At 41.0% G+C, this 15,383-nt stretch overlaps 1 protein-coding gene across 1 annotated transcript; it reads left to right on the top strand.

Annotated features, from left to right (window-relative positions):
• The first annotated feature begins 882 nt into the window (after positions 1-882).
• RPS29 (ribosomal protein S29) lies at positions 883-2,829 on the top strand. The gene is made up of 3 exons (XM_049898867.1): positions 883-993; positions 1,215-1,314; positions 2,670-2,829. Exons 1-3 carry the CDS (start codon positions 932-934, stop codon positions 2,676-2,678), a joined length of 171 nt encoding a protein of 56 aa, XP_049754824.1. The 5' UTR covers positions 883-931; the 3' UTR covers positions 2,679-2,829.
• Positions 2,830-15,383: the final 12,554 nt, after the last annotated feature.

Below are 15,383 nucleotides of genomic sequence, written 5' to 3'. Positions count from 1 at the left end.
GGTTTTCATTAGTTGTTTTGTCAGTAAATCATCTTGTTGAAGCAGCTTCTATTGCACATTTGTCACTCTATGTAGCCAACTAAATTTAAATATCAAACATACTAAGAGTCAAAGAGCTTATGGTGAAAGGGTATTTCTTGCAGGAGTGTGTCGATTAAAAAAAAAAAAAAAAAACGCTGAAAACGTATTCCGTTTAACAAAATACAGACTCCTACTGTTTATTCTAATTATTACAGGTGATTTTAAATTACTTTCTAAGTTTACTCCAGTAGGTGTCAGTACTGAGTTGGCACAAAATCCTTATTCCACATGTAAAATTTCAATTAAAACTGTGCATAAAGGTTCAAACAATAAAGTGACTATTAGATTCTTCAAATAACTCAATTTTTAGGGGCTCAAAAGAGACAGGGTCTCGCTATGTTGCCCAGGCTGGAGTGCAGTGGCTATTCACAGGCGCGATCCCACTACTGATCAGCACGGGAGTTTTGACCTGCTCCGTTTCCGACCTGGGCCGGTTCACCCCTCCTTAGGCAACCTGGTGGTCCCCCGCTCCCGGGAGGTCACCATATTGATGCCGAACTTAGTGCGGACACCCGATCGGCATAGCGCACTACAGCCCAGAACTCCTGGACTCAAGCGATCCTCCAGCCTCAGCCTCCCGAGTAGCTGGGACTACAGGCGCGCGCCACCGCGCCCGGCGATTGCGTGCAGCGCTAGACGAACCTTAGAAGCTGAGTTGCGCTGACGTCACCACCCGTGCTGGCCTAGAACGTTTCCAAGCTGCTCAATTCACTCGCGAAACAGCGTTAGCACTGCTGCGCACGCGTTATATGTCAGCAGTGCATCTTGGGTAAACCGAGTTCCAAAAACTTGAAGAGCGCATGCGTGCGCTCTTTCTTTCCTTTTGCCTTGGTGCTTTCCTCCAAGCAAGATGGGTCACCAGCAGCTCTACTGGAGTCACCCGCGAAAATTCGGCCAAGGTTCCCGCTCTTGGTGAGAAACAGAAGGGTTCGGGGGAAGAATTAATTTGGGGCTCTGGGTTCTGTGAAATGTAGTGTAGTGGGCGCTTGCGGACGGCGCGTGGTGCATGACGAGTCGGGGCTGCGACAGCCGCCATTACAGGCCTGTGATGGAGCCGGGAAGACCGGGAGTACGAGTGGTGGCCTTCTGAGTGTAATACGTGCAATTTGTATAACGCCAACTTTTTTTTGCAGCCGCGTGTGCTCAAACCGGCACGGTCTGATCCGGAAGTACGGCCTCAATATGTGCCGCCAGTGTTTCCGTCAGTATGCGAAGGATATAGGCTTTATCAAGGTACGCGTCGGTGGACGCCATTCGCTCATGTTTTCTGTGAATGCAGAAAAGCCTTATTTGTTTAGCGTGAGCGTTCGAGCAACTCCGGTTCCCTGTGTTTTAGTTAGCAAGGCTACTCCTTAGTGGCGGTTGTCACTGTTCAGGGTCTAGTGGTTAGTTTTTTTCCAGTCAGCTTAATGGAATCGAGGAGGTGTTGGTGAAGGCCTTAAAAATAAGTACGTAGACGTTTTCCAGCCAAATATTTGGTAACCTCTGGCTTAAAATGTTAGTGTCCTGTTCAAGCGTTTGCTGAACTTGATCAAGGCACTTAAGGGTCAGATTCTGCCTGTGTTGAAGAAATGGTAGCCTTTTGCAAAAGTTAATGTGTATGTGAAGCTTTCTTAAGTCTTAAAAGTCTAGTCAGTACTAGCTGATTTTTTTTTTTTTTAAACTAATTCGTTAATGGCTGTTTGAGATAAATTGCCAGTATTCTGGTTCATACTTAATTTCGTTTAGGATAGTGAATACTGTCTAAATGTTAAAAGGATGGCTTTTTGTCATATTATACAAAAACAAAAATCATGCAGTCGATTCCAACTCATAGTGATCCTATAGAGAAGAGTAGCACTGCCCCATAGGGTTTCCAAAGAGCGTATGTTGGATTGGAACCGCCAACCCTTTGGTTAGGAGCCGAGCTCATAACCAGTGTGCCACCAGGGCTGCATTTACTGACCAGGCCTGACCCTGCTTAGCTTTATAGATCAGACAAGATCCAGAAGTTTAGGATAGTGTGGCTGTATATAAATTGGGAATATGAGATCGCTGCAGCAGAGACAAAGATCATAAGCTTACACTGTTAAATACTTAACTAGTATATATTTGGTAGGAGTTCACATAACTCACTGGGAGGTAGGTAACGTCACAGATGAGAGAACGGACTCTGGCCTTCCTGCTAGCATGGTGTCTCTAGTTTCTCAGATTAAGATTAAATGTGTTAATTTGTGAACCTTTTAGGATAATGACTGGCACACATTGAGTACCAAAGTATTAGCACTGTATTTAATAGCCCCAAACTACTCTGCATTTCTGGTAAGATGATTTTGTGTACTAATGTTTTATATTGGGAATATTTCTTTGAAAGAAGAACTGAGAATACCAGCACTGAGAAGTCAAGGTTTAAAATGTAAATGTTGAGGTTTGTGGAATAATTTGTTGTAGGTGTTAGGTAACTATTTGAACTGCTTAGACCTTGGTAGCTAGGCTGGGTGGGTCAAGTTTCCAGTTTAAATAGCATTTTGTAGTGAACCACAGTTTATGAGAATAAAGTTGAGGTTTTAAAGCAATTTTAAAATAATTCATTTCATTTTTTTTTCCAGTTGGACTAAGCAATCTTCCTTGAATGGCGTATCCAAGTCACCTGCACAACAAGAGAGACAATGTTCTAGCTCTTTGTATATAAAATAAAAAATTTTCAGTTGTGACTTTTAATGTGAATGGAATAATAAATTGGTTATAAAAAAATCTTGTAAAAATATACTATCACTTTCCTCAATGGATTTGTCTTTGAAAAACATATTTTCTCCCAGTTATGTAAAGGTATTTATTCTGAACTCTGGTAACTGTCAGTTTTGGTTTTAGTTTTAGTTTGGGGGAAGAAAAAAGGATACCTGTGGAAAAAGCGGAAACCCTGGTGGTGTGGTGAGGTGTGATGGCTGCTAACCAAAATGTTGGCAGTTCGAATCTACCAGGCGCTCCTTGGAAACTATGAGGCAGTTCTACTTTGTCCTGTAGGGTTGCTATGCTACGGAATCAACTCGATGGCAACAGTTTTGGTTTTGGAGAAAGCAGTGCAAATTGTTTCTTTTTCATTATTCCGCTAGTTTTTTTTTTTAATACTTTGAATAACATGTTTCATCATGTAAGATGCCTACTATACCCAGAAGCATGTGGCATATTTCCTGAGACAAACTAATGATTATTTCACTCATTACAGTGAGCTTGGGATAGTGAAAGAGTAAAAGATCACTATTGAAAAATGGCTTTGGGAAGGAAAGCTGTCATTAAAACGTGCTCTGGGCGTTTGACCGAAGGATCTAGCTTTTGGGACATTTTGCAGTTGAAAACTTGTTAATTTCTCGAATTACGGGAGAGTTGAGGAGTGATTACTGTTGGTGGGGGAGTCTCAGAATTTAAATTTGGAAATGAATGTAAATTGCTTTTCTCAGCAAATACACATTGGTACACGTGAATACAGATAATGTCTGTGTATACATGTATACTTGCTGAGAAAAGCAGTAATTGTAGAGCAGCAGGAGGGGTGGATGTGCAGGTTGTAAAAGAAGTCATTGGTCTTGAAAGCCATTTTTTGAGGGGTCGGGTAAAAGTTGTAGGAAAACGTGGCTGTAAATGCATTGGTAAGTGTAGGTGACTAGTGACATGACGCTAGGAATGAGATTAGAATCTTGAAAAGGGTACTTGGACTTGCCACATTCCTCTGAGTCTGTTAGAATTGGGAAGTGGGCCCTGTCCCACTTTATTGAATCTGTGCGTGAACATTCAAGATTGGGAAGTACTGCCCCACTAATGTTCCTTTTATGTATCAGGCACTGGAGAGTTTGTGAACAAAAGTTGCTCTCAGCTGAATTTATATCCTGATGGAGCAGCAGTGGGTGTTAATATATACAGCGTGAAGAAAAAATGAAAAGTGTGTGTTAGGATCAGAGAAGGAAGTTTGCCCACATCTGGGTGCTTTATTAAACAGTGATATCTGAAAAGGTCCTGTGGGGGAGAGAATTCCTGGAGTCTTCTACAAAGAGCGGAAGGTGACTGGAGCAGAGTGAGATTTAGCCAGGACCTGTTTTAGAGCCTTTCAGGCCATGGTTAAATTATCTTCAGAGAGAGAAGCATTCATTTAGAGGTGAGTAGAGGAGCAGCAAGAGCAAAACACTTCAGTGGGGCAGGAGTGGAAATGGAAACCAGGCTATTGGGATAGTTAAGGCAAGTGATATTGGCTTGGGTGAAGTGGACCAGAGTGGTTGAGGTAGTTACCAATAGTAAAGGGGCAGACGATAGGATTTGTTAAGAGACTGGATGAGGGAGTCAAAGGATAACCAAGGATTTTGGCCTGAGCATCTGGAAGTTGAAATGAGATACGGAAAACTAAAAACAGGTTTGAGGAAGATCAGTTTTGGGCATGTTAAGTTAGAGGTGTCTATTAAACGAGTAAAGATGTTTACCAGGCATTTATATTCATTAATCTAGAATTCAGAGGAGGTTGGGACTGGAGACAAAACTTTGGTTGTCTTAAGAATCTAAGTGGTGTTTGGTATCTTTTGATCTCATCCATGTGATTCGGTAAGATCCAGGCCCCAGAGTCTGGGGAGTAAGTGTACATAAAGACTTAACTGAATTATTCCACGGTTCAAAGGTGGAAAGCTGAAGAATCAGCAAAGGAGATGGAGGGAGGAAGAGAATCAAGAAAGTGGTGTGCTAGAATCCAAGTGAGAAATCCATCTTACACAGGGAAAGATGCCTCCCATAAAGACAGAATGGATTGCTACAATGTCATCTGAAAGGAAGGAAAATATGTTGGGAAAGGAGTGGAAAAATAAAATCTTAGCTGGTTGTGGCTAAATTGTCTTTGAAAAAATTGCAAAAACAAATGGCGGTGTACCTCCTAGGGCCAGAGAAGGAGCCCAGAGAAGTTGCTGGAAGCAGTTGAGTCAATTCCTACTCAGAGACCCTATGTACAACAGAACAAAACACTGCCTGGTCTCGTGCCATCCTCACAATCACCTGACACGTTTGAGCCCATTGTTGCAGCCATTGTGTCAATCCATCTCGTTGACGGTCTTCGTCTTTTTTGCTCACCGCTTACGTTACCAAGCATGACGACCTCCAGGGACTGGTCCCTCCTAACATGTCCAAAGTACCTGAGATGAAGTCTTGCCACTCTTCCAAAGGCACTATGGCTGAACTTCTTGGAAGACTGACTTGTTCTTCTGGTGGTCCATGGTATATTCAATATTCTTTGCCAAAAGTATAATTGGAGACATCAATTCTTTGGTCTTTTTTATTGTCCAGATTTCATATGCGTACAAGATGATTAAATATATCATGAATTGGATCAGGTGCACCTTAGTCCTCAGAATGACATCTTTGCTTTTCAACACTTTAAAGAGGTCCTTTGCAGCAGATTGGCCCAATGCAATATATGTCATTTGATTTCTTGACTGCTGCTTCCATGAGCATTGATTGTGGAGCCAAGTAAATGAAATCTTTGACAACTTCAGTCTCTTCTCTGTTTATCATGATGCTTATTGGTCCATTCGTGAGAATTTTTGTTTTATTTTGAGGTGTAATTTGACCTTCGTCAGTAAGTGCTTCAAGTCCTCTTCACTTACAGCAAGCAATGTTGCATCACCTGTGTAACGCAAGTTGTTAATGAGTCTTCCTCCAATCCTGATGCCCAGTTCTTCATACAATCCAGCTTTTCAGATTATTTGCTTGGCATACAGACTGAATAGGTATGGTGAATGGGTACAACCCTGACACTTCTCCTGACTTTAAACCAAGCAGTATCCCCTTGTTGAGTTTGAACGACTACCCCTTGTTATATATATGTACAGGTTCCTCATGAGCACAATTAAGTGTTCTGGAATTTCCATTCTTTGCAATGTTATCTATAATTTGTTATGGTCCACACAGTCAAATGACTTTTCATAGTCAATACAATGCAGGTAAACCAAAAAAAAAAAAAAAAACTGCCGTCGAGTGAATTCCAACTCATAGTGACCCTAGAGGACAGAGTAGAACTGCCCCATAGAGTTTCCAAGGAGCGCCTGGCGGATTCGAACTGCTGACCTTTTGGTTAGCAGCCGTTGCACTTAACCACTACACCACCAGACAGGTAAATATCTTTCTCATATTCTCTGCTTTCAGCCAGGATTCATCTGACATCGGTGGTTATATTTCTGGTTCCAAGTCCCTTCTGAATCCAGCCTGAATTTCTGGCAGTTCCCTGTTGATGTACTTCTGCAACCATTTTTGAATTATCTTCTGCAAAATTTAACATTCGTGTAATACTGATATTCAATAATTTCCACATTCTGTTGGATCACCTTTCTTTGAAAGGGGCGTAAATATGAATCTCTTCCAGTCAGGCAGGTGGCTGTCCTCCAAATTTCTTGGCGTAGAGGAGTAAGCACCTTCAGCGTTAACATCTGTTTGTTAAAACATCTCAATTAGTATTCTGTCAGTTCCTGGAGCCTTGTCTTTTTTTTTTTTTTTTTTTTCTGTGCTGCGTGGACTTCTTCCTTCAATACCTTTTGTTCTTGTTCATGTGCTACCTTTTGAAATGGTTGACTGTTGATCAAATCTTTTTGGTACAGTGACTCTGTGTATTCCTTTTATCTTTTGATGCATTATGAGTTGTTCAATATTTCCCCCTAGATCCTTCAAAATTGCAACTCAAGGCTTGAATTTTCCCTTTAGTTTTTCCATATGGTTTACTATGCCAGAAATGACAAATTGAAGAGGAATGGCATCACGTTCATCATCAAAAAGAACATTTCAAGATCTATCCTGTAGTACAACACTGTCAATGATAGGCTAATATTCATACGCCTACAAGGAAGACCAGTTAATATGACCGTTATTCAAATTTATGCACAAACCACTAATGCCAAAGACGAGGAAATTGAAAATTTTTACAAATTTCTGCAGTCTGAAATTGATGAAACGTGCAATCAAGATGCATTGATTATTACTGGTGATTGGAATGCAAAAGTTGGAAACAAGAAGAGTCAGTAGTTGGAAAATGTGGCCTTGGTGATAGAAACAATGCGGGAGATTGCATGATAGAATTTTGCAAGACCAATGACTTGCTTATTGCAAATACTTTTTTTCAACAACACAAATGTCAGTTATACATGTGGACCTCACTGGATGGAAAACAGGAATCAAATTGCATTTGTGGAAATAGAAGATGGTGAAGCTCAATATCCTTAGAACAAGGCCAGGGGCTGAATGGGGCACAGATCATCCATTGCTCATATGCAAGTTCAAGTTGAAGCTGAATAAAAGAAATCCAAGAGAGCCAAAGTTCGATGCTGAGCATATCCCACCTAAATTTGGAGACTATTTAAAGAATAAATTTGACTCATCGAACACTAATGACCAAACACCAGACAAGTTGTGGGATGACATCATGCCTGAAGAAAACAGAAGATCATTAAAAAGTCAGAAGAGGCCCTGAAACTTGCTCTTGAACATAGAGTAGCTAAAGCGAATGGAAGAAATGATGAAGTACAAGAGCTGAACGGAAGATTTCAAAGGCAGCTAGAGAAGACAAAGTATTATAATGAAATGTGCAAAGACCTGAGTTGGAAAACCAAAAGAGAAGAACACGTTCTGCATTTCTCCGTGGAAGTTAGGGACCCCTGAAGTTTAAGCTTCGTGAGCTTCAGAAGTAAATGCACCCCTGCTCCTAACCCCAAGTTCCCTGGCATAATTGATAATAAACTGCATTTGCTTTGGAGGAAGAAGTGTATTTAGGAACTAGCCAGGATAAGGAGGTAGAAAGAATATTGGGAGAAGAGATTGAGGCCATAGAAAAGTCTTCTGGCAATGGAATGGAGTTGATGTTGCAGATAGGGGTGGATGAGAAACTGTGTTAACTGAACAAATGTAAAAAAAAAGTTTGGGAGATAAAGGAAGATGATAGGTAAACAAGAGTGGGAGGGAGATGTGTTAAATTTGGTCATGAGAGTATATCCCTCCTGAATTTGGTGGAATGAACTGGCCTCTGGTCTAGTGTGATGGCCCTTTGTAAGTGCTCCTGCAAGAGATGTGCTGTGCCTTAGGGAACACATGGCAAGGACACACTTCCTAGCCAGTCCTGATGCTGTGTGTATGTCGTGGTCATGGGTGGGAAGGCTGGTCTGGATAGGGGATCTGGCTTCTCTACTAAGGACTGAGTAATGTTTACCTGATAAAGATCCTATTTTAAAAATTTTTATGTGCCAGACATTGTGCTAAGTGCTTTATGTGCATCATCTTTTTCAAGTTTCAGAATGTGTTTTCAGTAGATACTATCCCCGTTACGTAGATGAGGAAATTGAGGCTTAGAGATTAAGTAATTTCCCTAAGGCCTCAAAGTTAGAAAGGAACAAACTGGACTGGAACTTGGGTCTGTCTGATATCAATGCTTATGCTCTTAGCATCCACAACAGGTTGTGTTATTGTTAGGTTGAAGGACTGTGAACCTCTTGTCTCCAAAGATCAGTTAATTACTTGAGAGCAGGAGCCACACTTCTCCCCACCCCTCCCCCATATTTACCACAACACCATGCAAGATGCCTTGTATATTAACAATAGGCCCCAGCTGTTGAAGAATTGAATTAAATTACCTAATAAAAGCACAATAAATGGTGATGGCAAAATATGATGGATAATATAAAAGAGAGCCAAACAGAACCATTGTTGCATAGAGGATATATTCTTAGGTTTGCATCCCTTGAATCAAGGAGCCCTGGTGGCACAGTGGTTAAGCCCTTGGCTGCAAATTGAAAGGTCAGAGATTAGAACCCACCAGCTGCTCTGTGGGAGAAAGATGTGGCAGTCTGCTTCCCTAAAGATTTACAGCCTTGGAAATCCTATGAGGCAGTATTCTGTCGTATAGGGTCTCTGTAAGTGGGAATCGACTTGATGGCAGTGGGTAGGGTATGTGTATCCCTTGAACCATTAAGTTAGGGCTGCATTGAAAGATGCATCAAGGATTTTATTTAACTAATTAATTAATGAGGAATCCAGTAAGATATTATTACAACCCACTCAAGGAGAATTCAAAGCATTACACTTACATAGGTGAATCAAGGATGTTAAAATGAATTTACAAAGAGATAACAAAACGGGCTTTTTCAAAAGGCAGAGATAAGTCATTTGTCCCTCAACCAGACAAACGCATATCCATGGACAAATATCATTTATGTATAGCTGTCAGATTTGCTGAAAGATAGTGAAAGTCTCAAAGCCCCCTGCTATTTCAAGACTGTACTACATGAAGTTTATTTTTCATTGGAGCCAATGATTAGATTATTCTAGTTCCAGGTTTCCCCTGTCTTTTAGAGTTCTAAACAAATTGAGACTGGAAGTGAGAAGCTTAATCTAGATGAGCTTATTATCAATGAATGCTTTGAACTTAAAGTCATTTGGTTAATCAGAATATAATGTAAAGCAGCCAGGGCTGGCTTTGTTTGTTTCCTGAAAATCATTTTGTTGTATTAATCCTATTATGTGTGTCTATGGTGATCACTCACTTGAGCTGACTCCAGACTGGGCCTTCTGACTGCTGTAAGCAAATACTAGATTTCCTATCAGATGAATTAAAGGCCTGTAGAACCATTATGAAGGAGCCCTTGTGATGTAATGGTTAAGTGCTCAGCTGCTAACCGAAAGGTTGACAGTTTGAACCCACCAGCCACTTTCGAGAGAAAAGACCTGGCTATCTGCTCCCATAAAGACTACAGCCTAGGAAACACTATAGGGCAGTTCTGCTCTGTCATATAGGGTCCCTATGAGTCCGAATCAACTTGACGGTACACAACAACAGAACCATTATGACTTAGCCTCCCATCTACCACCCCTCACAGTTTCTATTAGTCCCGTTAACACCTGGACACCTTTCTGTCTGCTTAGAAAGAGGTTTCTGCCTACCTGTGTACCATCTGGTCACCTTCCCGAACTCCTGTCCTTTCCTCAGGTCATCCCATTTTTCTGAGAGTGAATCTTGACCAGTGCCTTTGATGCCCTGGGTCAGCTCAGTGAACCCAGCAGGCTGCCACTCACATAGTCTGTAATAAAACCTTTATTCAGATAATTTGAAATTCTAACATAATAAAAAGTAGCATTAATTAATAGGAAAGGGATTGGCTCTCCATTGCAGAGAAAATAATAATGTGACTAGAGCTGCTGATATCTGGAAAAGAGGGGAGAGAGCGAAGAAGTATTTGGAGAAGTGGGGAGAGAGGCTGGTGTTAAGAGCAATGGTTCTGGAGCCTGGACCAGTAATGCAAGTTCCCATCAATCTCTGTTTCAGGGCAGGTCCATATTCAGGAGCTGACCTTGTAACTTCTTAGTGTATAATTCAGGTTTCAGAATGGGATTAAGAGCCATAGAGCCATTTTCTTAGCCTCAAGACACACCCTCACCCAGCGCATTTCCTAGAGTTCTTTCTTTTCCTTCCCAGAACCTCCTTTAAGAGAAACAGCCACCAGCCAGCTGAAATTGGCTGAAACAGGTCTTGCCCTCCATCCTAGCATTCCAGATGACCTTTAGCTCATTAGCTGCTTCATGCTTGGTAAATTCCCCCTCCCCTCCCAAGAAAGCTGACATACTAATGAACAAAAATGACTTAAGTTCCTCCTGCGTGGGGAACCGAACCTGGGCCTTAGAAAATGTTTACTCATTCTAAAATGCTCTGTGCATGTGTGTGCGTACCATTTTGTATTCTGAAACTGATCCTGCCTATGTAAACCAACCTCAACAAGCTGCCTTAAAGGCAGTCTTGGATGTCATGCAGCCCCGTCTGTCTCCTTGCTTGACCGACCAACAATGTTGCCTTTCATTCTCCCAAACTCCGTCTCTGTCTTTTTGGCCCTGGATAGAGTTGCTATGAGCTGAACCTAGAGTTCTTGGCAACAGGATCACTGCAGGGTGTATTTATGGCCTTAGATGTTGTGAAAATGTAAGTACCAGTACCCTCATGCACATTGTACAACCCGATAATAATTATGCTGATCATGTAAGCAGCTCCCCTGTGTAGACCAGCTCAGCCTCCATTGCCAAATATCAAGGATTAACAGCAGGTGCTAGATAAATCAATATGCCTTTACCCAGGGAAGCAAAGATATGTGGATTACTAAAACCTCTAACAGTTGCTTATAAACAGTAATATTTCATGATATTAATGCTAAAGGAGGTTTTCTGTTTTGTTTCCTATATAGCAAAGAATTGAATATTAAAGGACTAGTTTGAGGATAAATATTCATGGCAGCACATACAAATCAATAAAACCACAAATAAGAAGAAATGGAACCTGTTTCTTGGCAAATCTAGTTAGTTGAATTTCATAGACCGAGTCTAGTTTACCTTGCGTTCTCTTTCCACAGACTCACAAATCCCATTTCATGGTGACACTTGTGCATCTGTTCTTCCTCTGATGGTAACCGACTCCTATTACCATTCATGAAGATTAAATGCACAGACAATGCATTCAGGCAATCACCAAAAGGGTTTGTGCCAATGAATTTTTAGTTGGAACTACAACCAAAAGACAGATGTTACCCGATTAGGGTCCATGCCCTGGAGCGGTTGAGTCAATGAAATGTACTCCAAGTCAGAAAGAGTGAGAAAGTTTATTCAGGAGATGTATACATCACTGGGGACCTGACAGCAACACAGGCTGTCTCTGTGGAGTCCCAAAGAGCAATTTTACATTAGAGCTTATAAAGAATTGTACAAGAGATAGAAGTGTCTTTGTAGCCTGCAAATGGCCTGGCGAAGGAGTTATTCATTACAAGATGGTGACAAAAGACTCTTTATCAGCCTAAAGAGACACATGCTGGGACATCTGTTTATCAGGCTAAAGACATGCATATCAGACAAGTAGGGGGTTGAAAGTCACAGGGACAGACTAAAACAAAGTTATTTACATCAGATTAAAACAAAGTCATTAACAGAGGTATGTGAAGGAGGAGGTAGGCAGAGGAAGGAGAAAAACTTATAGGTTCATCATGACATTAGTTATGTCAAGCTCTCAGTTGCCCATTTTGAAAAAGGAGAAAACGTTGGGGAATATTAGGGTTACACAGAGGTGACCCACTCCTCTAGCACTGATATGTTTGAGAGATCCACTGTGTGACGGATACAGAAACCAAACTTTACTATTGCAAAATTTTGTCTTAGGCCCCCCTGAAAAAACCCATTGCCATGAAGTCAATTCCAATTCCAATTCATAGTGACCCTATAGGACAGAGTAGAGCTGCACCACGGGGTTTCCAAGGAGCAGCTGGTGGAATTAAAGCTGCCAACCTTTTGGTTAGCAGCCTGAGCTCTTAACTACTATGCCACCAGGGTTTCCCTGTCTTAGGCCAGTCAAATAACATAGCTTCTGAAATTCTGAACAGTCCTTTGCCCAGGGTGGTTTCGTTGTTGGAATTCAGTCAGGACTGATGAGGTGAAGGCATCTTTCATGTCTCTGACTGAAATTGAACCATCCTCCTCCTCAGGCATGTTGTTGGGAGGGATCAGTCCCTGGAGAAGGACATCATTCTTGGCAGAGTACGGCGGGGTCAGCGGAAAAGAGGAAGACCCTCAATGAGGTGAATTGACACAGTGGCTGCAGCAGTGAGCTCAAGCATAACGACTGTGAGGATGGCTCAGGACCTGGCAGTGTTTTGTTCTGTTGTGCATGGGGTCGCTATGAGTCAGAACTGATTCAAAGGCACCTAACAACAACAACAACCTCCTCAGGCTGTTTTTTTGGGTGTTGCTTTTCAACCCTCACACTCCTCTATCTTGTCTTAACCTTCTGTTGTCAGGGCAGAAGCAAAGAACACCACTGTTGTATATCTGAATTTTTATTTTTTGGATCTTGCATCTGCAAAGATATCTCTAGATCTGAAATTTTACAGTGCTAGGATTTTACATTTGTTCAATTCTTACAGAGCAGTTTCAAATACATTGTCTGCATTGGCCTTCACAACAGTTCTGTCAGTCAAGGAGGTCAAGGATTGTTATACATGTTTTACAGGTTGGAAAACTGAGGCTGGTAGGGGTTAAGTGACTGATGCAAAGACACACAACTGATTAAGTTGTGGGGCCATAACTGGATTGCCTCACTCCTAGGCCAAAGCTTTCTCCACTATGCCCTGTTGCTGCTGCTGTTGTTATTTACTCCACTCTTTTTTTTTTTTTTAATAATCTCCTTACAGATGATTTTCTTTAAAGTTTTCTATGTGGCCAGCAATCTTCATTATCTGATTCCTTAGCATTCTGGCTTGTCATTATCAAGGGAGCAAATCATGATGACAGTGACTGTTGTTCCTCATTTGGGTCCTTCATAATAGGTTTTCTAAATACACTTACCCCTTGTTAATGACTATAATTTGTTCCTGAAAACCCTGACGCTAAGTTAAAATGCTGTTAAATGGGAAAAAAATTCAATGAATTTTAATGGGAAAAATTATGTGTTCATCCTGGCACAAGATATTCAAGTAATTTTCACAAAGAGAAATATATACCAATTGGACAATGAAAAAAGCTTATAAAAGTAATAGGCAATAATTTGAAAGTAAGTGTAAACATTGTATACACTGTTCAAGGGTAAAAACATCACAAAGTTTAGTAAAGCAAAAACAAAGTTTTTTTTATATTTGGAAATTTCTTTTTTCATATTTTCTTTTTTTTCCCATCCCCACCCCTCCCCACCCTCGTAACCACCAAGGAAAAGAAAGGTTTTATTCGGCATATGTTCAAAGATGTAAAAGTAGTAAACGGACAAGCCTGCTACCAGAACCATGAATGTTTGAACCCTAGGAATGTTACAGAATAGGCAAAAATGGGAAAACAGGGATGCATGCTGCTAGAGCCTTGTCTGCCTGAGTCCAAGGGACATTACAGAATCATCAGAATACATTTACATCACAAATAGGCAAACCCACTGAAAGCTTCACCTTTTCACACATTGGCTAAAAACTGCCAAATCACCATGATTCTACATTTTGAATTGTCTTTCTTAATAATCATCGGTACAGGTTTCAGGAGGGTCTTCATTGGTCCAACAAATCTTACTATTCACTAAATGCTAAGAGAAAAGTTAAGAGAGGAAAGTATGTGAGTCTTTGGTGCTGTGGTTATGATTTGTTTATGTGAAAGTTTCCCAAAAGATGACTCCCAAGATTGTCCTAGCCATTGTCTTTGTACTTCAGGGCTCAGTTGATGTGTCCTAGTGAGTCCTTGTGAGTCCAGCTCCAGCTGGTTCACATTCTTTATGTTCAAAGACAGGGAATAATGGCTCCAATATTATCTCCTAAATCAATAGTATGTAACATCACAAAGGTTTATTGTACTGGCCAAAAGCAGAGTGTTGCTTTGTGGACGAGGGGTCCAAGGAGGTCATTCTGTGGAAAGTGCTTTTTTCTTTCTGCACCATTTTCTTTACCAAATTTTGAAAATTTTTAGGGTTCATTATTATTTTGCACTCAAACTGCACTTGAAATTATAGCACAGAAGAACATCTTTAGGGCATAAGAAAGGCTAAACGCATGGAAACGGCACTCATACAGACGGATGTGTTTCAGGTGTTTCCTCTTCATCCCACTCACGTGGTGCATGTACTCAAAGCAAAACATTTTGGGTTCAGCCAAACGTGGAGCACAGTTCACTTTTGTTCCAAATGATAGTCTGCCTTTTGTTGAGTACATTGGTGATGAGTGGGTGGAGTAAATGGTATTGTTGAGATATCAGTTCTTATAGTGTATTTATTTAGGGTGTTTTAGGCCCCCAAGACCACCCTCAGACTTGATGATTCTCTAGAAGGATTCAGAAAAGCTGGTATACTCATGGTTAGGGTTTATAAAAGGGAAAGCATAAAGTTTAAAACCAGTGAAGGGAAAGGATACATAGGTTGGAATGTAGGAAAAACCAGACTTAAGTTTGCAGTTGTTCTCTCCCAGTAGAGTCACGTGGACAGTACTTAATTCTCCCAGCAAGGTTGTGTGACAACACGTGGGAAATGTTGCCAACTAGATTGTTATGAGTTGCATTCTGTCCCCCAGCATGTGTGTCAACTTGGATAGGCCATGATTCTCAGTATTGTGTGGTTGTCCACTATTTTGTGATCTGATGTGATTTTCCTATGTGTTATAAATCCTACCTCTATGATGTTAATGAGGCAAGATTAGAGGCAGTTACATTAAGGAGGCAGGACTCAATCTACAGGATTAGGTTGTATCTTGAGTCAATCTCTTTCGAGATATGAATGAAAGAATTGAGCAGAGAGGAAGGGGACCTCATGCCATCAAGAATGA

Source organism: Elephas maximus, chromosome 10 (assembly GCF_024166365.1).
Source record: "Elephas maximus indicus isolate mEleMax1 chromosome 10, mEleMax1 primary haplotype, whole genome shotgun sequence".
Taxonomy (NCBI): Eukaryota; Metazoa; Chordata; class Mammalia; order Proboscidea; family Elephantidae; genus Elephas; species Elephas maximus.
Note: the sequence above shows the minus strand (reverse complement) of the source record. Positions and strands in the feature narration are given on the sequence as shown.

Excerpts from the sequence above, each read along its gene's own strand:
- RPS29 (XM_049898867.1), top strand. The coding sequence starts at position 932 with ATGGGTCACCAGCAGCTCTACTGGAGTCACCCGCGAAAATTCGGCCAA. Across the intron at positions 994-1,214 it reads GGCCAAGGTTCCCGCTCTTG|CCGCGTGTGCTCAAACCGGC; the intron begins GTGAGAAACAGA and ends TTTTTTTTGCAG.